At 50.8% G+C, this 25,258-nt stretch overlaps 2 protein-coding genes across 2 annotated transcripts in view; one reads left to right on the top strand and one right to left on the bottom strand.

Moving 5' to 3' along the window:
* Positions 1-244: 244 nt before the first annotated feature.
* Positions 245-14,409, top strand: C5H5orf49 (chromosome 5 C5orf49 homolog). Its single transcript, XM_027604230.2, has 3 exons — positions 245-495; positions 12,070-12,186; positions 13,947-14,409. Exons 1-3 carry the CDS (start codon positions 346-348, stop codon positions 14,124-14,126), a joined length of 447 nt encoding a protein of 148 aa, XP_027460031.1. The 5' UTR covers positions 245-345; the 3' UTR covers positions 14,127-14,409.
* Positions 14,410-18,068: 3,659 nt separating this feature from the next.
* The window catches only part of ADCY2 (adenylate cyclase 2), a 401,408-nt gene continuing 394,218 nt past the window's right edge, over positions 18,069-25,258 (bottom strand). The window contains exons 24-25 of the mRNA XM_027607059.2: positions 22,996-23,120; positions 18,069-18,874 (exon numbers count right to left, since the gene is read on the bottom strand). Of these exons, the coding sequence (XP_027462860.1) occupies positions 18,722-18,874; positions 22,996-23,120 (278 nt within the window). The 3' untranslated portion in view covers positions 18,069-18,721. The remainder of the gene's footprint in view (positions 18,875-22,995; positions 23,121-25,258) is intronic.

Genomic DNA, 25,258 nt, shown 5'->3' on the forward strand with positions numbered 1-25,258 from the left:
CGCTGCGTGGAGACGGGTCAGCAGGTTGGGACGTGCTGACCCCGGGGGCATCTCCTACCGGGAACCCCGGCGCGGCCGCTTCTGCAGCTGGGGATCCGAGGACGCACCCCCTAGGAGACACCCAGAGTGAACGCGAGGTGCGGGGAAGGGGGCGCTGCGCGGGGGAGAGGAAGCGGGAGCGGGGGGGAGAGGGGGAGGGGGTCCCGCCGGCCCCGCCCCGCCCCGGGGCCCAGCCTGGCGTCGCGCGGCCCCGGTTTCCAGGCAACGCGGAACGCGGACGCCCGGCTGCCCGGAGCGGGCAGACTGGGCCGGACCTTGGCGGGCGCGGGGTCTCACCGGGGTGACATGGAGGACGACGAAGAGGAGGAGCTCACCGCCGCCACGCTGCGGGGCAAGCCCCGGCCGCCACCCCTCTCGGCGCAGTCCGCCTTCAGCTACATCCCGCCGCGGCGCCTGGACCCCAAGGAGCACAGCTACTACTACCGCCAGGCCAAGGTGAGCCGCACCGGGGAGGGGCTGCACGGCGGGGCGCGGCGGTGCGGGCGGGAGGGGCGAGCGAGCGGGGCGGGGGCTAGAGGACCGGGGGGATGGGGGCGGGGCGAGGAGGTAGAGGGGATGGGGGAGGGGCTGCAGAGCCAGGGTGGGTGTGGGAGGAGAGGCGGGATGGGGCGGGGCTTCACTACCAGGGCGGGGCCGGGGGGAGGGGAGAATGGGGGCGGGGCTGCAGAGCCGGGGAGCGGGCTGGAGGAGAGGCGGGATGGGGGCGAGGCGGTCCTGCGGCGTAGTGGGGCTTGGGTGGAGCTGCACTGCCGGAGACCGGACTGGGGCCTTTCTGCCAGGGACCGAGGCTGAGGAGAAGGCCTGGGGAGGGTGGATGGGGCGGGGCTGCAGGCCGGGGCTACACTTCGGGGGCAGTCAGAAGGTCTGCGCTGCAACTCTGGCGTGGGACTCTGGGGCAGGGCTGCAAGGGGGGTGAGGGGTGGAGGGTGGGGGCCGGTGCAGGTCTGCGCAGCCTGTGAGGGCGCAAGGGCGGGGCGTGAGGAGACATCAGAGTCACAGGGGGAAAGAAGGTGGGAGAGCGGCCTTCCTCGGGGGCACCTGGACCCCAAAGAGTACAGTTACCAGGACCGCAAGAGTAAGGTGGACCTCCCCCTCACCTAGAGAGTGAGCGGGGGCTGAGCCGTCTGTGTGTGTGTGTGTGTGTGTGTGTGTGTGTGTGTGTGTGTGTGTGTTGGGGTGGGGGGTATGCTCAGCTGGAATGAGGCGCTGGGGTTAAGGCATACAGGGTAGGGTCGGGTGTGAGAATGCTCAGCCTGGTGTCCTGAGCTATTTGGGGGGTGGGTTAGGTCAGTTGTTCTTAGGGGAAGGGTTTGGGTGCCTCTGGGCTTCCAGAACTACTACCAGGGGCAGCAAGTTGACCCCTCTGCCCTGGATCTGGAAGAGGGTCTCGGGAGTGCCAGGGCTGTGCAGTGGACTGAGGCAGGGCTCCCTCTGGGGTCAGCCTGACAGCCCTCAGTGAAGCGACGGTGCCCAGAAAGTCATGGGTGCGGAAACCCCTGGAGAGCCCCCTGCAAACCGAAGATGACCATGAGGCAGATCTGGACAGCCGCCCTTGGGGAGCGCAGGGCAGGAAGCCCTCATTAGAGTCTGGCCTGGCTGCAGCAGGCACATGGGCCTCATGGGGAAAGCCTGCTGGTCCGTATAGGCCATTTTGAAACAGAAGCTGGACAGGAAGCCAAAGGAAGAGAAGCAAATTCAGAACTTGTCAGGAGTCCTCTACTCCTTTCATCAAGCCATTTTCCCTAAATGTCTCCAGTGTGTCTTGGGGTTCAGGGTGCAGGGGCATCATTATTCAAAGATGCTCAGCCTGCAGAGACAGTGAGTGGCTCAGGGAGGGTATAGGTGAGCCAAGTGCCTGGGAGGACAGAGCTCTTTCCCTCATGATGTGTGAGGTATTCCCACAGAATCCATCCTTCCTTTCCTTTCCTCCTGCCCACCCGCAAGCCCTAGAGCTCAGGTGAATCCCCATTCAGATCAGGTCAGCACACACTGGAGGACTTGCCACGCATGAAATGTACGAGAATAGCATGGAGCTTAGTCTTACAAACACAAGCGGTGCTTTCTAGTTTAAACGACTGTTACAGGTTGAATTGTGTCCCCCTAAAATTCTCATGTTAGAGTCCTCATCCCAAGCACGTCAGAATGTGACCTTATTTGGAGATGGGGTCTTTATGGAGGTAATCCAACCAAAGTGAGGTCACTGGGGGGCCCTCATCCAGTATGACCAGTGTCCTTATGAAAAGGTGAAATTTGGACCCAGAGACAGACACGCACAGATTGAAGATGGTGGGAACGGATGGGGAGAAGATGGCCTTCTACAAGCCGAGGAGAGAGGCTGGGAACAGCTCTCCCCTCACCCCTCAGGAGGAACGAACCCTGTGGACCCCTTGATCTCAGACTTCCAGCCATCAGAAGGGTGAGACAGTACATTTCTCTTGTTTAAGCCCCCCAGTCTGGGTGCTTTGTTTTAGCAGCCCAAGCAAGCTAACACATAACGCTTGGCCAGGGGGATCTCTTATCTGTCAGCACCTCTCTGTTTGGCTTTGAGCAATACGGAAGGACGGGAGGACGGAAGGAGGAAAGAGGACAGCTGCAGCACTGCTGTATTTGCAGCCCTGGTTCCTTTGCCCCTAAGCACGAATATCCACCAGGTATTAACACTGGGGAGATTCTGAGCAATGGGGCCAACCTCATTGCCACGATGGACCTCATATTTTTTCCTCCCATGAGCAATATGTTTTGAAAGAACTTTTATCTGTAAATAATTTCACGTATTAAATGAATTTTACAATTTAAGCATGCAAAACCTGTATCATTGCCAATTTATGATTCATGCAGAGCATTTCTGCACAGCATGAGAGAACCAGCCGAAAGGCCAGGAATCTCCGTGTTTAAAGTTGGTCCATGCTGTTTTATTGAGAGAACATAAATTTTGTCTGGCTTCCTGACAAAATGAAAAAAATTTACAAACGCATCATTTTATGTGTGCCTTTGAGGAGTCCTTTTAAGTATCACTTTGAGACTATGGAGAAATAAGGTAAAAGACTAAAACAGATGGCGTTCAAGATACATATTTATCAGAGATAAAAGCCAGGTTGCAGGGTCCTGCTAAGAATTCTGGGTAAAAATTGATTGTGGACACCGTAGCTCTGAATCAGGTAGATATACCTACCCGGCCACTGCAGCTGTGGGCCCCAGAAAAAGAGCTGAACCCCCACCTGCTGTGGGCCAGGTACTGCCAACAGGAAAAGAGCAGAATTGGACATGGCAGGTCCAGTTTATTCTTCCTAAATTCACCAATCTGATATGTGACTCTGCCTTTCTGGGGCCAAGATGCAGAGAGATGCCTGAGGTATGAGGTGCCCACGGCTCTGTACTTAGTAGGAAATCAGGCGTAGGCAAGAAGTATGTACCTCTAATTCAGGGGTCCGCACACAAAGGCCCTTGGGCCAAATCTGGCCCACTGCCTGTTTTTAATAAAGTTTTATTAGAACACGGTCCCATGCTCATTCATTTAGTATTATCTATGGCTACCACCAGAGTTGAGTAGTTGCAACAGGAAACCATGTGACCTGAAAGCCTAAAACAGTGACTATCTGTCTCTTTACACAAAACGTCCGCCAACCCCTGCTCTGATAGGTTACTGTCCCTGGAAGGTAGGAATGGGCCTTTGAATGAATGAATGCAAAACAGACTTTATAAAAAAAAATTGGTACAGTTTTGATAACTGGGGTCACAGGCAAATTCAAATCCTGAAGTCTTTAGTGTCACACAGAAGAAAATGATGTAGCAGAAATATTAACACCTGAATAAAAGAGCCTTAAAGGCTGCAAGAAAAACAAAAGGCATTTCAAAGTACATTTGTAGGATAGCCACCAATGGTAATAACATGCTCCTGGGGATTATAGGAATGAGCATTTAATCGGCTGGGGGGGCTGCAGAAGCTGATTCTCTACCATGAGATCAGTTGGACCGAAGAGGATGAACTTTGTATCACAAATTTGCTAGAGGACTCAGCTGCCTCTCAGTTAACTGTGAACCCAGGCCGTACCCAAAGCTGAGAAGAAACATGGCAGAATAGCTCTTAAGTCAATTACTGTGGGGCACACTTAGTGATCGGTTAGTAGCACAGGCCAAGGAGTCTTGGGTAAAAATACTGGCTCCGTGTTACCAGCTGTGCAGACTGCCCAAGTCACAAACCCTCCGTGTCACTTTCTATGAAACAGTACCAGCTTCATGGGGCGATTAGGGGAATTAATTTAATTCATGGGTATACAGTGGTACATAGTAAACCCCATGTAAGTAGGGCTATGATTATTACCGTTTGCTTTTGTTAGTGATCATTTGAGTTCCCTTTCACTGAAGGTTAGTTTCCGGCCGGTGTCTTAGATGTCTCACCCTTGTTTGCTGTCAGAGATTTACAGGTGAGGCAGGTAATCTGAGTGTCATTCTGGTGGCTTCTAATCTAAGGCATCTCCCCTGGAAGAGCCCAGAGTTCAGGCTTTCAATGCAGCACACTTATTTTAAGCCCCAGTAATGCCTTGGATCCTGAGACAAATTTGTCATCTAAAGCTGCCAGCTGAAATGTGATCAACTCCCATACTGCCCCCTAGGGACCTGTAGCAGCGGGGACTTTTCCTATAAAATATTGTTCCGATGGCAGCAAGGCAGATTCAGTTCAATGATGTTTTTAAATTTTTTTTTCCTTCTTCTGCCTTGTGCAACATTTCTGCCACTGAAATGGAAAAGCTAAGTCAAAGGACAATGCCCTTTTATGAAGGATTTTATTAAATTTCTCAAAGTTTAAGAGCCACATTAAAAAAAAAAAAATTCTTAGGTGGTTTTAGAATATGCTTTCCCTCATGGTAAGCCGGATTGTGGATAGCTCTGTCTTGGGTGAAGCGTGGCTCAGAAAGCCTCACCCTAGCTTTAGTGAGATTAGCCCACTTTCCTTCTTGGTGTGTGGTAGAGGCAGGGAGGCGAGGGGCTGTTTCTTGACCCTCCTGATCAGGGAGTTGCCCTTCACTGAATGCAGCCAGGCACTTTGTAGATAAAACGATGCATGTTGACTGTCCAGAGATGCCCGCGTCCAGTGTATAGGAGGTGTTCGTACGAGCCTGCCACCCCCCAATCCCTCTGAGATGGAGCCTCTTCATCCTTAGGCACGGAGCAGTCTGCCACGCAACCTCAGCTGCTCCTAAGGGCTCTGGAGGAGCGGTAAGCTCCAGTTCTGGTGCTCCTTTACCTCTTAAAATCTAGGCCGACCCTTGCACCCACAAGCCTTACAATAAAAATGAGTGCCCGCTGAATGAAATTATGAGCACCCCCACAGACGTTTCCTTCCCCCTCCCTGCCAGTTTTTCCTCCTGTGCCTGTTTTAGTATCAACCGACTAAACATTTTACTTAGTTATCTTGCTGCTTCTTTCTTCCACTGAAGTCTGAGGACAGGGATTATCGTCGTCACAGTTCTGTCCTGAGCAATCTCAACGGTGCCCGTCTCATTGTGGGCGCTTCATAAATACGGGCTGCAGTGAATGAAGGAGGTGTGCAGGAATCGGATGCAAAGTTTATTTAAACCAGGAAAAGTCACTGACAAGATTAGCCTCTTAGACTAGAGAGAGGTTCCGTTTGGCATTATCTGCTGCCTGGGTTTTGCTTGGCCTTCCTCTGTTCCTCAGGGATCAACCTTGGGAGTGGACGGTGTTGCTTCTCCTGAAGGTGGCTAGCTGCATCTTCCCTGTCCAGTGACCTGCCCTTGGAAAACTGGAGGTCTGTGGGGGCAAGGGTTGGGGCTGAATGTCTTCCTCCAGGGCAGGTGGAGCTCAGCAAGGGGAAGGTCACCCCCAGGGAGGGAGGAAGGGGTGAGGGGAGAGGCCGTGCGTGCGTCCTTCTAGCAGAAGTCCTCCATATGGACCGAAACGGCTGGAGCGGTGGGTCGTCCACTGTGCGCATATGAATGCGGTGGTGTCTAACTTTGTTTAAAAGAACATGTTCACATGCAGATCACACAGCTGCGCATAGGTGTTTGCAGCTTGCCCTTTTCATGTAACACCTTATCTCAGACATTTTTTTCAAAGTCATCCCTTTTTGAGGGGCACAGTGACACAGGAAAAGGAACAGCGTTATCCCCAATATATTTGGCCAAGTTTCAGCAGCAGTGGCTCACCCTTCCTTCAGTGATGTGAATAGCTGGGGGGCGGGGGTGTGAGGGTGCTGGCGTCAATAGAAGCAGGACCAAGTACCAGGTCTCCTCTTGGCGACAAATTGCGCAGACCCCTCACTCAGAGACACCTCCAGTAGGAAATACACGTGAGATCAAAGGTGGGTAGTGTGTTCACTTCAACTCAGGGGTAAGGCGGCAGGTTCTAGGGCTCTGGTTTCGGGCAGCACTACCAGCCACAGATCCCTTAGAAGTAGTGAAAAAAACGCATTAACAAGGCTGCTTATGATAGGATTCTTATTAAACTGATAAAATTTTCAGATTATTGGAAAAGTTACAACCATTTCCCAAACTTGTGCCCTTAGATTTAGAAACAGCATCTTTGCCACAGAGGAGCCAAAGAGAAGAGCTGAGTATTGTCCTTTTAAGTGCTAACATTATGTCCTTGACAAGCCACAGTCCTTCTGAGAATGGAATTTTTAAGGATGTTAGAATTAATGAAAATATCATTAAGTTTCACATGCCGCTGGACCCCCCTGGGGAGAAGCACTAGACTCAACAGAAGTAAAAATGCCCCTATGAATCAAAGGCAACCCTTTTGGATCACCTTGAGAATTTTCATTTTTTAAAAGTAGGTCACACACTGGTAGGCAAACAGAGCCTGAAAGCCTCCGGATGAGAGGTAACAGTACTATGCCCACTAAGAGAGGAAATGAATGCAGCCTGATCATAGCTTGATTACCGTTTCAGTTCAGGTGGGCTGGGATGTGCTCTGGAAGCAAACAGACCCTGAACCCTGAGAGTCTTAACGAGTGGTGTATCAGAGCCTGCTCATACATTTTAGCATTTTGTTTGAACTCTGCATTCGCTTGGAAGCCTGAAATCAGGCACGGTGAGACTTTTTCTACTGCGGAAATCAGCAAATGCTGCAAGTCAGGTCTTTTTTGTCCAGAGAGCAGCTTGTTAACATAAGCACACCACTGGCCTTGTGCATATAAACGTAACATAATGGAAGAGTGTTTCTTTCTTCATGTGTGTTTCTCCTGCCCAGTAACTTGGGAAACCAGGCTCTTCCTTTTTAGTGGTTCCTAGACGTGCAGATCTTTGGGACCCTGCAGTCCTGCATTGGACCCTCTGAACTCGCTAGAGCCAGGCGAGAGCATGGAGGACACATGAGAGCTCTTATGGACCACCACCTAGAAGGTGATGCTTGCTGGTTTCCCCCACAGTTCCTTGCCAGAGCTTGTCACCTGGTGTGACAATTGTGATGGCACCTGGTGATTGCGGTCTTCTGTTTATTCTTGAAGAGAAAGTGTGTTCAGTGAGCACATAACATTACCCCTGCCCGAGTACCACGGTAAAAATGTATTAATTTCCTTTTTCTTATTACCTCGTTTGAACGGACAATGAACAGTGCATTTGTATTTAAACGATCTGAAAGAGAGGAGGAAAGAAAGGACTCAGGTCCCGGTTTGCTGGAGCTCTTACTCCTGTTATTGGTGTGAGAGGGTGTGTAACCTCTCTGGGGGGAACTGGGCATAGTAGAAGTGCGGGACCCGCAGATGCACCCTTGTAGGCTGGAGGCGGTAGAAGCCAGGACTTCCTCAGGTACCTGCTTGCTTTAGGCATGAGAAACAGGGTTATGCTGCAGTCACCAACAGCCTCCAAAGTCTCAGTGCCCCAAATAAGGCTTATTTCTCACGTTAAAAGTCCAACGGGGATCCGAGGGATGGCTCTGTCCACGAGAGTCACTTAGCAACCGCCAAGGGAGCTGCTAACACTCACAGGAAGCTTCAGGGGTCCCCACAGGCTTCTGCCTGGTGTCCCATGTCACCCCCCACTCATAGTTCATTGCTGAGAACTGGCCACTTGGCTTCAGTCACCCAAAGGAGCAGAGGAAATTAACCCCCTGTGGAGTCAGGAATAGAGCAGAACTGAATATTGGTGATGTCGAACTACCCGGTTGTCTGGGCTGAATGGTCTACTGACTCCGTTTACTTGGAGCAGAGTGCGTCATCTCCATTCTTTCCATTGTTCAAAAGATGGCTCTTGCTCGCTGCCAAGTGTGTACGTTGGAGCTGCCATAATAAGGTACCACAGACCAGGGGCTTAGGCAACAGAAACTTACCGTCTCCTCGTTCTGGAGGCCAAATCAAGGCGTTGGCAGGGTTGGTTCCTTTGGAGGCTGTGAGGGAGAGTCTGCTCCAGCCGCTCCCCTTCAGCTGTGGATGGCCCTGCTCTCTCTGTGTCTCCTCACATCATCTCTCTCTGCATGTCTCTGTCAGTTTCTGAACCTTTTTAAATAAGGACACCCATGCTCTTGGATGAGGGGCCCAACCCTACCCTGGTATGACCTCACCTTAACTAACTACATCCTCAGCATCCTTACTTCTAAATCACCTTCTGAGATCCTGGGGGTTAGGACTTCAACGTATGAATTCTTTTGTGGATGCAATTCAACCCGTAACACACAGGGAGGGGGCTTCCCTGGGGCTCCAGCCATAGGGATGCGGGGCAGCCTCTCCCGTGCTGACTGCAGCCACATGGACTTCCTGCCCGACCCAGGCAGGTGCGGATTCTTCCTCTCTGGTGCCACTGTACTTTGTGCATACCTCTGCCGCTCCATGGGCATTACCTTGAATTGTTTAATTAATGAGTTTATTTCCATTTTCAGCCTGCGGTCTCCTGTAAGATGGGGACTCCCTATTTTTGTCCTGGAGCCGAGCTGGGTGCCTTGTCTGATGGTTAGAGCAATGTACTTTGGAGGTTGAAACCTGAAGGTCTCCACTCTTACGGCGTCAGCCCAGGGCCACAGAGGGGTTATTTGTGGTGGTAGGAGTACGGGTCACCTTGGGGGAACTGAAGGCAAGTGATCAGACACCACGCCCAGAACGAGACCATGCTACATTTTAACAATACTCAAAATGCAAAGGGACAAAGGGAGATCACCAGAGAGAAAATAAATGGGCTCATTTTGCTTTGTTTTTTAAAAGCAATGATACGCGTGAGAGAGGCAGTCTCTTGCGAGATTTTAATAGCAAAACACCAGTAAACCTAGAAGCTCTGTTTTGTGATAGCGTCTAAATCCAGATTGGTTTTTATTAACGCGATTTTGCTTCAAACCGTGAAGGGATGAAAGACAAAAAGAAAGAAGAGAGATTAATAATTAACATCCAAGAAAAGACAGATTTTCGGTCTGATTAGGTGTTGGAAATGGACAGTCACTTTGCTAAGTGAGGCTGCCGGCCTGATGAGGGACTCCCCCCCCCCCCTTATTTCTCAGTGACAGAAAAATTCATTGTACTCTGGAAAGTGGTAAATATGCAAAATCCCTGCACAGCAGAGAGACCCTGTTCACACCCTGCGGGTGCAGTGAGATCCCTCATAAAGACTGCTCTAGCATATGGCAAGATATGTAGGCGCTCCGTAACTAACCCTCCTTCTCATGTGCTACTGCGGCTTGTCTTTTTCTTTTTCAAAGATTTTATTCATTGACTGATTGATTGGGGAGCAGGTCTTTCTGTTGCAGACTCCCAGAAACACACCCACTTCACAGGGTCAGCCAGGCCAGAGGGATTCTGGCGACAATGGGACATCTAGATTATGACCACGAGCCCAGCTTAAATCCCTGTAAGGGGATGGTGTGGGGGCGACGGGGTATTTACTTGCTGTCCGGGTCGGCCTGCTGGGCTCAGCCGGGCCGGGCCACGAGCTCTGCTCTGAACCCCAAAAGGAAGGGTCTGCATCGTGGTGCTTCACAGAGGCCGGCATTCCCACCTTTGGGGGAAGTGGGTGGTGTACTTGAGCCTCTCTTGTGTCACTGCAGGGCTCTCTGGCCTGGTGGCTTCCCAAAAAAAGGCTAGCTGCAAGGTGCGTTGAACCTCTCCAGGCTAGAAGCAAGCACCCAGCCAATGCCCCCAGCTTCTGCGGACATCCTACCTCCTACACACTGTATGTTCAAGATACTGAGATTTCTCCTTCCTTCCTACAGGCTTTAAAAGAAGTCTTAATTTTATTTGATTATCAGATGTCTGATTTTTATATAACCAAAGTGATTGATATTTTCTTTGTGACATTTTCCCCAATACTTTTATGCGTAGGAGGTCCCTTATGGATTTTCTTTTCACTTGTTTTTCTAATCCATCCAGAATTGACTTCTGATGATAAATGTGCCGTGAAGATCCAAGTTTATTGTTTTTCCCAAATAGCTAGCTGATTTTTACAGTACCCAAAGTGGAATAAGGTATCACCACCCCACCGATTTGGGCTTTCTGTTTTTTAACCCGGGGTGTATGAGCTATACTATAGGTGGTATTCAGGACAGGTGAAGGCCAGGGCCAGCCAACCCAGTGCATGAACAGACCAAGGAGCCCAGGAGGTGACAGAGGACAGTGCCAACAAGAAGCTCCTGCAAGGTGACCTCATTATATGGCCATCGGGGCACAGACTCCAAAGCCACGGCTCCTGCCTAAGTCACTTGGAATGACTCTGAACTTAGGCAAAGCAGGTGAATAAGTGCCACAGGCATGCTGCCATTGGAATTCTTAGGAACCTAAAATAATCCTAAAAGCTCGCCTTGTTTTCCTTACTAGATGGTTAATTGCACCAGGAAGGTGGCCATGTGTCTGAGCAATCTTCCCGACTACCCCAGCAGGAGTGGCACATCTGGCACAGGACAGATGACCTGTGAGGGATTTGCCAAGGCGGGGTTGAAGCCACATCACACTCTGCCATTTCCATTGCTACCAGCCGCGCTGAGCCCCGCAGTCGGCGAGAATGGGCGGTCCACTTTTCCCAGCAGACCAAACCCATGCCATGCATCCTGTTCACTGTTTAGCTTCTACCTCCGCGGTCCTGCAGTTGGAGGAAATATTTCTAGCATTACTTCCCTGGGCAAACAAGCAAGCGAGCGGGCACAGGCAGACGCCCTGTGACCCCAAATACCGGCGAGACAGCGAGTCTCGGTTTACTGCTGGAGGATCCAGAGCAGTGGGCCCTTGGCTGGAGGAACATAAAGGACCGTCCTGACTTACATGTGACGATTATAGATGAGCTAACACATGGATGTCTTTTCCTTTTACTAGGTACCAGATAAAGCAAATTAATTTTTGTATCAAGAGAAATTTGGGATGAAAAAAATGGAGATACTTCAGATGAAAGCTGTTTATGGGATAATTTTCTAATACATCAAAGGTTTGCGTGTGCACGTATTTTTATATCTGATGTCTGTGCATATATTATAAATGTACATATATTATATATCAAATATATATATCCATGCATTGTGAATGACATTGGTTAGAGCTACCACATCTGATTAAAGGAAATAGTTCTGTCTCTTCGAAGAGGGATTTGTACTAGGTGCCCACCCACCTATTGGCAGCAACTTACAGATACTTCTGTTTGGTTATATTGTCTCAGTGTTCAGTTATGGTTAATTTTTTAAAGCAGTACAAGCTTACTGCAGAAAATCTGAGAAATATGAGAAAGGCGGAAATGAAGGAGAAAAACATATATATATTGAGTGGATAACTCTTATTTTAAGGTTGTGGGCTAGTGGTAGAGTCAGAGATCGGGAGGGTCAAGTGCCTTGGTCAAGGAGGGATCTGTAGGAGGTGCAGAAAAAGAGCCACGGAGATGTCCCCAGCTCGCTGGGCCTCTCGGGGACCTGCTCTGGTCGTCCAGGGTCTGTCCTGGGGTGATCTTCCCGAGCACACACTCAGTGCACACGGGAAACTGCACATCTCCACTGTCCATCAGGGAGAAGCCTGGCTTCCAAGCTCCACGAGGATTTGCGCGGCCCGGCCGTCCAGTGAGCCCATGCCTGGCTTTCTCTTTTTATTCCCAGACAGGAGTCATTTCCTTGTACGACTGTGTTTTTAACAAGAGCCCAGGCTACAATCAGAAACTTCACCGAGACGACAGAGAACATGCAAAAAGCCTGGGACTTCATGTGAACGAGGAGGTAATGTGAAGACCGGCTGCTGACCCAGTGCGAACAGATGAGCTGTGAGCGTGTGCATCTCTATCTGCCAGCGTGCTGTGCTGACTCTCGCGGGTGGCCCTCTTCCTTGCCGCCCCCGGGGCTGGACTCAGCCGCTTCCAGCTCCCTCTCTTCTCCTTCTGTGTATTTGTTTCTGTGACTCTGTGGTTTCGTTTAGTTAACAGCTTAATCAAGGCAAAACTAAGAGGTCTTCTCAGCAGATAAAGCAGGTTTTTGCTTCACTTCTGAGTCCTGGCTGCCCTGGTTCTCCCACGGACCCTGGGAGAATAACAAGAATAGGCTCCCTAGTTTAGGTACGGGCCTCCAACCTCCACGTATGGGGCAGTTCCTCTTTGGGGTGTGCGCGGCTTTCTGGAAGGGGCTCGGCCTGAGGTCGGCTGCACAGCTGTGTGAGCAACAGAGGAGCAAAACTCCCAGGCCCCAGGGAGGGGAGGTCGGCGCCACGGCAGGTGGGTGCCAGGAGGCGGGCGTCTCCTTAGGGGTGAGACCCTCCTGGTGACTTCCTGCACTCGGGACACGGTCTCCACGGAGTCTGATCTGAGGACAGCAATGGCTATTAAGAGCCAGGTGCTGAGTAACTATCATCATCTTTTCTACAAGGCACAGAAATCGGAACGTAAGAGCCTCTGCTGGGATTTCTTTCTCGGTCAGCGGATTTTTGCCTGTGGCTGCTATTGTTAAGAATGCTGGGGGCGCCTGGGTGGCTCAGTCCTTAAGCTTCTTCCTTCGGCTCAGGTCATGGGCCCAGGGTCCTGGGATCGAGCCCCGCGTCGGGCTCCCTGCTCCGCGGGGAGTCTGCAGCTCCCTCCCCCCCCACCCCCCGCTTGTGTTCCCTCTCTCGCTGTGTCTCTCTCTGTCAAATACATAAGTAAAATATACAAGAAAAAATAATGTTGCCATGTCACTTCCAGGCAAACTTTATTTCGATGGGAAGTTAAGTGGTGAACTATGAGGTATAACTACCTAAGTCAGAGACATTAGGTGTCTTCCTATTGTTTTTGTTTATGTGAGTTCATTCCAAGTTGGCAGTGACTTGGCTAGCGCTTTCCTGTCATAAGAACACCTGTATCGCGCCCCACATTCTGAGGGCCTCCCATGTGCACTGAGCACAGAGGGGGGAGAAGAAAGTCCCTGTCCTCTTAGAGCTGACGTTCCTACGAGGAAATAGAAAAATATACGTCCTATACATAGGGAACTGAATTCCAGGTCGTGGTAAGTGGTGTGCAGAGAAATAAAGCCTTTTAAGGGGCACAGGGAAAGTGAGAGGAGACTGGGGAGCTGGGGAGGGAAGGGGGTCGGGAGATGAGGGGGGCTGGGAAGGTGGGGGGTCAGGGGAGATGGGGTGCTGGGAAAATGGAGGGGCAGGGAGTTGGTAAGGTGGGGGGCAGGCAGGAGGACAGCGGGAGGGCAGGGAGGGGAGAGGAACACCATCTGAAGTGAGGGGGCTGAGAGGGCGCCTGGTGCCGGTGCAAGCTCTTTGCCTTTCCTCTGAATGACATGAAGGACGTGGGGGCCATGATGGGCTCGGAGCACGAGGGACAGGGTGTGACACAGTTTAGGCACCGCCCCCCCCCCCCCCCCCCCCCCAGGCATTAAGAAGCACGGCCGGAGCAGGTTGCAGGTGTGCGGGTGTGCCAGGCAGGGAGGGCTTCCAGGACACAAGGTAGGTCCTGTGACCCGGGAGGTGCGAGCTGACCCCGTGTTCTGGTGACCCCGGACAGGAGCGTCAGCGGCCTGTGGGAGTGCTGATGTCCTCGGTCTATGGGAGGCGCATACACCAGCCCGTGGAGCCCCTGAACCGGGACCACAGCCGAGCCAACCACGTGAAGGCTGACTTCTACAGGAAGAACAACATCCCCAGCATCAAGACGCCTGGCTTTGGACACATTTCTCCAGCCTGACGCCCCTGCTGTGGCCTGGACCGCGGGGTGGCACAATCGGGCAGTGCCGGGGCCTTATGCCCCCCCCCCCCCCCGCTTCACTGGGGTCAGGGAGCTGGCCTGAAGTTGCTTGCGCCTGGACAGTGGGGGGTCGGGCCTGGGAGCCCCCTTTCCTCATGTGGCCGTGGTGAAGACCCTGGCCAAAGGCCTTTACTACCTGTGATGAACATCTCGTGGGACCATGTCAGCTGAAATGATGCCGGAGACTGATCCATTGTGAGCACTTGAATAAAAGGAAAAGTGTTCCCACTTGACCACGGGTCTGGTGATTCTGTTCACCGTTTCTCTGGTTTGCCGGGCTCCGGGGGGCGCTCCCGGGAGGGGCATGCACACCCTTTCTCACCAGCTGTGGAAACCAGGGCTGCCTGAGTCTTCCTTCCTCCAGGAGGAGATATAATGCTATCTCCTTTTGGAATAATTGAGCTGTAGATCCTACAACACCCCCACCTGCGCCCCGGAGGACTGAGCTGTAAATAACACAAGTTTGCACGGTTGAGGACAAAAGCCTGGTAGGGATGGGTGGTCTCTGGGGCCAGTACTGCCGCTGTCCCTCCTCGCCTCAGGTCCTGGGAAGAGATTGGGCGTTGGTGTAACATTCTGGCTCCTGCCCTTCCTGGCGGCAGGGGCACAGAGCCCATCATTTCACTGATCGGAGCCCACCTTTCCTTCTCTTCAAGGGGGAGTTCCAAACTGTGAGGAGTGTGCGTCGGACTCAGTGGTCCAAATGCAGGCACGAGAGCCTAGGACAGTTCGTGTGAATAGTTTTCATTTTGGAAACACCTGCTTCGCACCCAAGTTGGAAATGTTTATTTTGGAGATAATTTGAAACTTATTCAAGTATTAAGATATCGGCTGTATTGTTAATGACTCGGTCTCTTGAAAGAAATCATCCCTCGCCTATCACAATTACATTTCCCACAGCTTAGTGGTTAATGAGCAGGTGATCTAATTAATTTTACTGCTGATTTCCCCATGGCTGGTTTTCTTGTTTTGATTCTCTAAGGACAAATGACACTGACTTATTGACAATTTCAAGGCCAAGGGACCCCCCTACGTATTTCTTTATTCTTTTGAAAAAATTTTTTTGTTTTCACTTGTAGGTGCCTTTTATTATTTTTCCTCCCAAACACATAGCTGTAGTTTATTTGGGATGCCTTTGGGTACCTTAAGCTATATTTTATAATAATATAATAGAAAAATATATCAAGTTTGGATTATGGAAATCTTTATCAATTACTCTTTCTTCAGTTTTGACTACCATGCAGGACAAAGCATCTCTAAGAAATGCCTTCATCTGAAAGTGACTACAATAAATCTATGTCAAACTAAATTATTTTCAGTTACTTTAAGTCAGATCTTACTCCCTTAACCTTCTACTTTTAAAAAGCAGGGCCTGAATTGGACAAGGTTTTGAAAGGTCTCCTGTTTGTTAGGCATCAGGGGAAAATTAAATGTATTTCTGTTGGCATCTTGACTTCTACAGCTTAAAGCCAATGAGGGCCCAGTCAGTCGCCTTATAAAAGAGAAACATAATAAAAGAATTTGTTTCGATGTATCCAATCTCCATGGTTAGTCTATCTTTCTTGGAAGGCAGAGTGGTGGCTGTCCTTAAGAAAGCATAATGGGCGCCTGGGTGGCTCAGTTGGTTAAGCGACTGCCTTCGGCTCAGGTCATGATCCCGGAGTCCTGGGATCAAGTCCCACATCGGGCTCCCGGCTCAGCGGGGAGCCTGCTTCTTCCTCTGACCTTCTCCCCTCTCATACTGTTTCTCTCTCTCTCTCTCAAATAAATAAATAAAAATCTTAAAAAAAAAAAAGAAAAAGAAAGCATAATGAGCTGGGGACAAAGGGCAACGTGGAGGATTTGGGACAAGGCAGACATTTCTAAACAGATGTAGGAAACACAGCAGGTTTAATGGGACTACATGCAAGGCATTTTCCTGAGAGAGGGCTTTCTGCAAGACTCGAAGGTTGAGAACGTTGAGGAGAGATGCTTGCTTGCTGCCAATGTCGCTGGGCTGCCCGGCCGTCTGCATGGTTTGCTCACAGGAATGTATGTAGCTCCAGAGCTTATGAAGCCTTGACCAGGAGGCACGCTTTCAGCTTTAGGGAGCAGGCTGTTTTGCATTCTAGGCTCGTCTTGGTCACTGATCGCTGGGAAGCTCTAAACAAGCCCCTGGTCCTCTCTGCACCCGTTTTCTCATTTGGAAAGCACAGGGGGGCTCAGACTGGGGACTGGAGTCCCCTGGAGAATGTGTTCCCTAAACACAGTGCTTGTGCTGGGCCCCACCGCCAGGACTTCTGACTTGGCGGGTCTGGGTTGGGGCCTGGAAAAGTATAGGTCCCCAGGGGTTGCTGCTGCCACTCGTTGGGGCCCATACTTTGAGCAATCCATGTGTGCGCAGACCTTTGCGAGGTGGACTCTGATAATGACTTTGATTGCTTTATAAAGTGTCTTGTTTGGTAAGCCTGGCAATATTGGGAAAAAACAAGTCTCCTTTTGAGTTTTCACCAAATTCAGCACATCCTTAGTGGGGGCAGACAACCATGCTTAAGCACGCTTGGCAAGTCACTCAACTGTGAGTGTCCGCTAAGGGGAGGTGACATAAAGCAGCCTGGGATAAGTGCTGCAGACGCTCAGGGAGGAAGGACCCACGGGGTACAGCTGCCAACTGTGGTGACGAATGATACAGAAGGCCAGTCTCAAGTCACTGAAACCCCAGGCCTTCCTAGTCCGGATCTCCATTAGAGCAAAGACAGAGGCCATTACACTAGCTTTCTTCCTTTGGTCACCTTTATGAGAATTAAGTGTATCAAGGCCAATGCTGAGATGCAATTATAGGATCAAAATATTCCTGACTGAGGCAGGCAATGGACCAAGTCATGCTGTATTCCCACTTGGGTGACAGAGGCCAGTTACTAGGTTCAAGAAGTGCTTTCACCTGAGTCTGAGTCAAAATCCTGGCATGGAGGCTCTGGGTAGCTGCCAGGCTCTCTCACGGTCTTTAGCTCTTTCACTCAGACCCGATCCCGTAAGCTATCAACGAGGATACACCCCTAAGAGAAATTAAGAGATATGTTCAGTCACACAGCCAATAAATGGTCAGTCCGGAATCAAACGAGGGCTCGTGCTCCGGGTCTGAGTTCCCAGGAACAAGCTGTTCCTGACAGATCGGGGTCCCCCAGGGCTCACAGACGCCTGCCCTGAGCTGGGAGGAGAAGCCGGGCGTGCATCTGTCGTTTTGCTTTTGAACATCAGATTATGCATGATTGCTCTATTTTTCACCCTTTGACAAAGTACGATTTCTTTATGCGAAGGAAAAGCCCCAAAACTCTAGAGTTGGCTTTACATGAACAAAATCTCCCAAGTCTTCTCTCTTCAAGAATGTGTAACATTGGCTCTGTGCCCTCTTAAGCCTCCTCAGACTAACAGGCATCTTACGGGGCCTGGCAGCTTCTTCCGGTGAGTCCAAACTATTGTGTTGGCTGCTGATGTAAACAGTCAGTGCCAAATTATTCTCCCGCAGCCTGCTCCTGATGGCTGTACCAAAGCATTAAGGCAGACCAGAGAACTCGGACAGAGAGAGAGGGTGTTGCTGCTGGTAGAGGAGCCTTTCACTGTTAAAATACATCTTCCCAGAAAATGTTCTCTGGAGATGCCAAAGTGAAAACCAGACCGCATGACAACACCGAGCATCTCCAGGGAGGGGCGGGATCAAGTCTGTGCATCACAGACTTCGTCCTGATCTGAATTGCTCAAAGATAGGTCAACCTTTGCTTCCTGGGACCTCTTTCTGCAACACCCGTCAAGCAGGAGAATGGAAGACAAATCCCAATTCTGGAGTGGAAGCCGCAGGAGAGGGAAGAGCGGTGGGCGGGTAAAGATACGGACTCGAAACCAAAGTACATAAAACTTTTAATGAATCAACCTTACAAAAAGACAATGGCATCAAAACATCAGACGCGTTTGGTACAAAACTGGTTCTAGGTCATGAGAACTAATCCTGGTGATGGATGGCACGAGACACGACAGAGCAAGGCGACAGGACCACGGATCCTGCTGGGGCCCGTGGACAGCCACTGGCGATGAGACACGTGGGTGAACACAGTCAAATCCCGTGTGGGGTGACAGAAATCAACTTATTCACAAATACTGTGTGTTTTAATATCAGACTAGCGGATGCGGTTGGCGAGCTACCATATTTTCCAGAAAAGAACATGCACCGGAAGATAATATACACCCCCTAGTTTTATTGCCTTAAGAATTTTTGTTTATTTCACGTCTGTCGTCTTTGCGAGTTCGTTAAACGCGTTTCTCCTATAACACACACTCCTTTTCCTTCTGCTCCGGAGTAAGCACAGTGCAAGTGGCAGCGCGATCTTGGCACACATCAGACACCAAACGATATGCCACCAGGGTCATAGGAACGAGTCTGAAAAGGCTCCATAGGACAGAACAGAGCACGCACATCAAAAACGAGGGACAAAAGTTGCAGTCAGAAAGTGCGTTGTACCTTCCCGAAAATACAGTCTTCTTGCCAAAATGAAGGCAGCTCTTCAGGATGCCAAGTTGCTCTGGGAAAGGGACCTTGACATTTCTGTGTTTACAAAGTATGTCTTCAGCTCCCCCTTGCCTTTCACGTTGATTATTCCCCGACACGTGCACGTGTATCCCAGGGTCTGGAGGATGAGGCTTGTCTCCTCGGTGACCTAGAAGCACACGGACAGATGAAGAAGCAGTCAGTGTCTCCGCCACACGGCCTCTGGGAGGTCGTTTGACCACAAAGATCAAGAGCCAAAAGACACTCACATTCTTTGACCCACCCATTCCACTCCTGAGAAATTAGGAGAAAGAATAACGCAGAAGAAGAGCGTTTTAAGGACAATGTGTAGTTTTGTGCTGTGACAGTGACAGACTATGAACCACCTAAAAGTCAAGTGATCTCCAGGGTGAAGTGAACCATGAGGCTGTCATGATCCATATTGTGGACGAGACCGTGACATAAGGAGGTTTGTTTCACCCCAAAGGAAGCATGAAGTCTGGATCCACGTTATGATTTCAACTGCGTGACAGTTACGTATTCACATATAAGAAAGTAAATCGGAACATGTTGGAGTGGTGAGATTCTGGATGATCTTTATAAATGGTCACGAATGTCATCTCCCGAAATCATAAATAGGAACAATAGATTTTAATACAGGTGGGAGAACACACCCTGGGGAGACTGTGGGTTCCTGCAAAGGGCCACACGCTTTGGGTCGAATGCTCGAGAATAAAAATAAACGGACACTAGGCGTCCACACTAGCCTTAGCCTGGGCATGACACACTGGGTCAGGTCTTGCAAGTTTCCTCCCCTCACTGAATTGACAGGAGATGCTAACAGGGCTGGGCCCCTCCTTTGCAGCCCGTCGATGGGACAGGTCGGGACGGGTGATTCCTGCCACTGCCCCATGTGGCAAGGAGCCTGACTGCAGAATTGCATTCGGGTCCTGCTGGACCATAGGGCAGTGAAGTTCCGTGCAGGATGGCTCCCCTCTTTGAGGGGAGATGGGTTGTACTGAGCCTGGCACCATCTCAGCCTGAGCGTGCACTGTGCTTTCCTCGGGAGCCACGTCTGGGGACGGGAGCCCGGACCCGCCGGGGGTCTGTCTGCTCGAGTGCTGGTGAAGCCTCCTGCTAAAGACGCTTTCTCAAGCAGAGAATGGGTGGGGAGAGAACAGACTCTGCTAAGAATAGGCCTCAGCTTTGGAGGTGAGAGAAGACCCTCCTGTCAGGAACATGGCGCCCAGTTGGGCCTCCCAGGAGGTATCAGGGTCTTGAGCAGAGAGGGAGGGAGCTGTCTTTCCAGAAATTCCTGCTAATGCCACTCTGGAAGTGTGTGAGAAAGCAGAGGAGGCGGGATTTCCTCCCACTTCATCAGAGGAAAGGGACATGGCCCCGGGGTGGGGGCGGAGGGTCCCCGGCCACCTCAGGTGTGTGGGTGACACACGCGTGCTGGGCAGGCCTGTGGACAGCACAGCAAGGCTATTGCACAATTTTGCTTTTGGAGCAGGCACCACTGGGGGACCATGCGGTGAGATAGCCTCCTGGGGCCCGGTGGCTGAGAGAGGTGTCCAGGGCAGATACTGCCAGGGGGCAAAGGCAGGAGCACATCAGAACCACAGGAGAACCCAGGAAGGTACCTAGGGCCTCCCCCTCCGCCCCAAAAAAGGACGAAGTGTGTGATATAAAAATCTCCAGAGCAGGCTGCTGGAACAAGCTAGAAACACCACTCTGTCTTCCTGTAACTTGACCCGATGGCCAGCCCCTAGCACAGGGGCCGGTGTGGGTCCTTGGGACCCTTATGACCAGAGCAAGGAAAGGGGGACGCAGGTGCCAGATGCTCACATCCCCCCCTCCCCTAGGATTGGGTCCAAGTCCCGGGGGAGGCCAGCCGAAGCCAGCAGCAAAGGATGGACTTTGCATCCTGGACAAGAACCGAAAGAATATGGAGGTAGCCGAGAAACTCAGAGAACAGATACATCCTCCTGATCAGAGTTCTCAGGGGTCATCAGAATTAGAGAATCCTACAGGCCTTTGACTTCTGACCTTCCCCAGAGAACACACACATCTTTTAGAGCCTCGGGGGTTCATTGTGCGGCTGAGGTATTTATCGGCGTGGAGCATCGCCACTGGCATCTGTGAGCTATCTGCTGGAATGGGGAATGCCAAGCACGCGATTGCTGTGGCGCGAGCAGGAGGGCGCTGTCTCCCGGAGGGGCGCCGGCTAGTATTCCTCCAAGTCCAGGGGAAGCCTGGATGCGTGGCGTGTGGGCTCTCTCTGCTGCTCTTTGGGCTTCCAGGCAAGAAGGCGCGGGGCGAGTGGAATGCTCTCTCGTCAAAGGAACCTGTTCCTCGGCCCGGGAGAAGCTCTGTAATGATCTCAGCACCATTTATTTATTTTTCCTGGCATCTCACTACTTTTCTTGCACATAAGAGGAAGCGCAGATCTACCGGGGGTGGAGGGACCACCACGCCTTCAGGAGAAGGAATCTGCTGGACACAAACCTCCCAGCAGCTGTGCAGCGTGAACACACACAGACCTGCGGACGAGCTGCTCTCCTGACAGCCAGGACCCCGTCCCGTCTCCTCCGGGCTCCGAGCGGGCAGAGAACATCCTGTGGGCTGCTTAGCCCTAAATCACCCGGAGCTGTACAATGCTCCATATCCTCCTGGAGACACACAGGAGCTCAGGCTCATGTGAAGCATTGATCTGGAGGGGATTTACGAGCTCCAGGAGGGAGCACTCTCCCCAACCAACCTCTCTCAAATTGTTTTTGATACTTATCCCAAAAGTACTTGAAAACCACTTAGAGAGTCGTGAAGCGTGTTAAGGCCACCATTCATCTTCTAAATGTTCCAGGAGCATGGAGGGGGCCTAGGTTGGCCTACAGGTGGGAAGGGTGTCTGGATGGGAGCACCCTCTCCCCACACCAAATGGAAGACGCTATGTTGTGCAGGCTTGCTGGACCATCCCTGCGCAAGGCGAGTTGCCGGGGACGTGCCTGCAGGAAGGCCCAGAGGCCGTGGTGACTGACTGCCGCTCAGCTCCACTTCGTGAGAGCTCCGTCTGGACTGGCTCTCGTGAGCACAGCCAACTGGCTCTTTCCCCTGGCAACGGCAGTTTGGCTGGGACGCCCACGTCACTTTCCACCTCTCCCCTCTTTGTTGCTCGGTTGCTCACTTTCAGCAACGGCTGACTAATCATCTGGCTGGAAAGAAGATGAACACTTAGAAGTAATGTTGGTCCCGTTCCATATAAAAATTAAGGATATGCTCTAGGAAGTTCATAGCAATGGAATCCTCTTGAATGAATGAGGTAGGGAGTGTGAAAGGCAAGTGAGCAAGCCCACTCTTGATGATATCGGTGCTGGGTTCTCCCACAGAAGTCAATAGAGAACTCTAAATCTCTACCATAATGTGAGGAGGCACGGTTCCCTGAGGACACTGGACAGGCCAAGGCACACAGAACAGGGACTTACAGAATTCTCAGTGAGGGAGCAAAAAAAAAAAAAAAGCCTATTACTTGTGTCCAGTGGTTTTCATACTAATTTGCCATTTGGCAGGAATTTATTTTCTAGAATAAAACAAAGCTGCAGTGTAATGTGGAACCACTGCTTTTTAGGGTGAGGCAAATAGAAAGTTCTGCATAGACACACGCGCACACTTTCTTCCCATTAGAAGTCAGTCTCTCCTTTTAGGTGTCTGGCACCATGCTCAAGCATCCTCCGTTGGGGGGATTCCTACGCTTTCACATCATTCTAGAGATCCACATCCATGCTGGTCCGATTTGGCACTGTTATTACATATCACCCGGAAATCTACCCCTTGTCTTCCCCCAGTGGACTCTTTCCTGCCTCCTCCCAATTCAGCCTCCGGGACAGGAAGTCCAGGGGTTATGTCTGGTGTTGGTTATACTAACCCTCTCCCTTGCAAAGCGCCTTTCAAGGTCCTGGGGCTGAGGGACAGAAGAGGAGGGAAAGGTCCTGCTCTGACTTCATGCTCAGGTATCTGACTGCTATGTTGGTTGTTGCGATCATTGACTTTCCTAAAGGCAATACTCTTTACATTATTATATCTCTATATTATTGCTAATAGTGAGTGCAGAAATCAATTAACATTTCCCCAGTTAAAAAGGACTTCTGTCAATGTCAACATGTTTCAAGGTTTTCTCAAGATTTAAGTAACTTTCAAGGTTCTTTGTTTTGATATATTATCATCATCATTACACTTATTTGTGGTTTCCGAGAGGCCAGAACTGGCCGATGCTGACAGAGCACACTGAATCACCTGTATTTTGTCCAGTACGCCGGTGCTGTCCATCCTGCTGGCCACATTTACGGTGTTGCCCCAGATATCATACTGTGGCTTCTGAGCTCCAATCACACCAGCTATCACAGGTCCATGGTTAATACCTGCGACACATCAGAACCGGGTGAACGAGATTCAAGTTACAGCGACCGTCTCAAACAGAAAAGCTTTCCAAGGATATTTTTGAATTATCGTTACTAAACAAACATTAGCCCAACCCATGGGATTCTAAAGCAAAGAAAAATAATTGTTTTCCCTTCTTAACCTTGATTCTTGCTCATGTGCCCATTTATCACTATTATTCCGTTGGCTATACTTTTAAAAAACTAACTATAATAGTTCCCTATGTTGCTATAGGATCATAAACAAGAGATGACCACTGTGTCTTCCAATAGCTGTTAATGTTAATTTTGAAATATACGTCTTTCTGTTTGAAATAGCTACACTGAATGCATTGACCGGCAGTTCTGCTGCTGCTGGACTTTTGGGTTCCTGCCGCCATCTTGCCGAATGCACCACTGCCAAACACCAGAGCTGCGTTCTCTACCCGCCGTGCACTGTTCCACGCGCTTTACACGTACAAACTCCTGTGGTTCTCACAATAGCCCACGGGGTGGGTACTGTCATCATCACTTCCGGTTTCAGGGCAGGAAGCGGAAGACGGCCCCATCAGACAGGCGGTAGATGGCAGAGGCAGTTGGCTCTATGGCCCCTGCTTGTAAGGACGCTGCCGTCCGATCTCTGCCACAAGCGTCCCATGCACAAGGCTTCTTCCCACCTTGAGGGCTGTTGCCTTTGATAATGTCCCAATGGCAAGTTTACTGAATTCCAGAAGAATGTGTTTGTGCTGTTGATCTCCACTGCTAAGCCACCTTCCAAAAGGACTCCCTTATAACGTGCACTGTGCTAGTGAGGAAGTCTACCCATGTGGGCATTAAAACAACCACAAATCTTAGTATGGGCAATATAGATTCAGATTTGAGGAGATTCTGGCACTAGACGCTACAACTGGTAAGACTAGGGGAGGGTCCCAAGAGCCTCGTATTTGCAGGGACGGGCTGGCCCCTGTGGGCAGGTGTGACCCACAGAGGGTCTCCAGACAAGTGGTGGGAGGCCTCTCAGGCTTTGTTGCTTGGGTTCTTGACCCCCTTGTAGTTGGACTCTTTACAGCTCTGCATCCATCAGACTGAGGACAACCCCACCTCTGGCGTAAGCCTCCTCGTCAACTGTGATACCCTAGGGAGAGCAACCAGTTTGCTGGAGAAACTCAGGAGTCGCCACTCTTCAGCCCAGCTGGCCGAGACCTCACTGGTAGGACAGATTTCTTGCCATCCCGGCCTGCCCGTGTGACTTTCCGGATAATTAGGCACCCCAGACCACCGCTGACAGAGGTGGTGGTGGCTTGACTGCCCCCTCAGTTAGGAACTGTGATTATAAACCCATGGTTTATTACGTGCAGACACCTGAGCTCTGGGTGCACTGAAGCCTTGTAAGTCTGATCAACTTCGCTAATCAGAGTGGCCCAGGATCCTCCCCCACCCTGTGCACCAGGTAGGATAAGTCCTTGTCCCAGGATCAGTTCAAACAGGCAGACCCCACAGGTATTCTGGGAGTGGTGTGGAAGAAGGCCAGAGAAACAGAAATATTGACATTGGTTGATTATGCCCCCTACATTTTCTGCTGGCTCTAGGACCCCTGCCTCACTGCAGAAGTCACCTTGTATTGATCAAGGAGGGGGTTTCTGGGCGATCCCATTTCCCACTCCCGAACTGCTTAGCGTGTACGGTTTGTTACAGATCTAAGGCCAAGCTTCCTCTTTGCAATGGAGAGGTAGGCGGGAAACACAGTACGGACACTGTTCCATAAAATCTTTGAAGGTATGCAAGAGGTGAGCAAGAAATTCTGCTTTGCTTTTGCCGAGTACTCAACAAAGCTCACACTCTGCTTTAGATCCTCAAATAATTTATTCCAGCTGCTGGCTGGTGTTCTGGAGCCCCTGTGCCATCAACTTTTCTGCTGGCTGCTGAGTCCTGCTTGGTCAGTGCCTTGCTGGGGGTGGGCAGGGCACTGCAGGGAGAGCCTGACCGATGATTCCTGGCACGGGGTCAATCTCAGTGCAGCAATGTGCTCGAATTTTGGTTCCCGCTAACCGACTGATTCTGTAGCCTGACCCACAGAAAAGGAGCTAGGAGTGAATTCAGCTCTTATTTGTATCCATTTTTTTTTTTTTTTTTTTTTGTGA

Source organism: Zalophus californianus, chromosome 5 (assembly GCF_009762305.2).
Source record: "Zalophus californianus isolate mZalCal1 chromosome 5, mZalCal1.pri.v2, whole genome shotgun sequence".
NCBI classification, from domain to species: Eukaryota; Metazoa; Chordata; class Mammalia; order Carnivora; family Otariidae; genus Zalophus; species Zalophus californianus.

Excerpts from the sequence above, each read along its gene's own strand:
- C5H5orf49 (XM_027604230.2), top strand. The coding sequence starts at position 346 with ATGGAGGACGACGAAGAGGAGGAGCTCACCGCCGCCACGCTGCGGGGC. Across the intron at positions 496-12,069 it reads ACTACTACCGCCAGGCCAAG|ACAGGAGTCATTTCCTTGTA; the intron begins GTGAGCCGCACC and ends TTTTATTCCCAG. Across the intron at positions 12,187-13,946 it reads GACTTCATGTGAACGAGGAG|GAGCGTCAGCGGCCTGTGGG; the intron begins GTAATGTGAAGA and ends GACCCCGGACAG.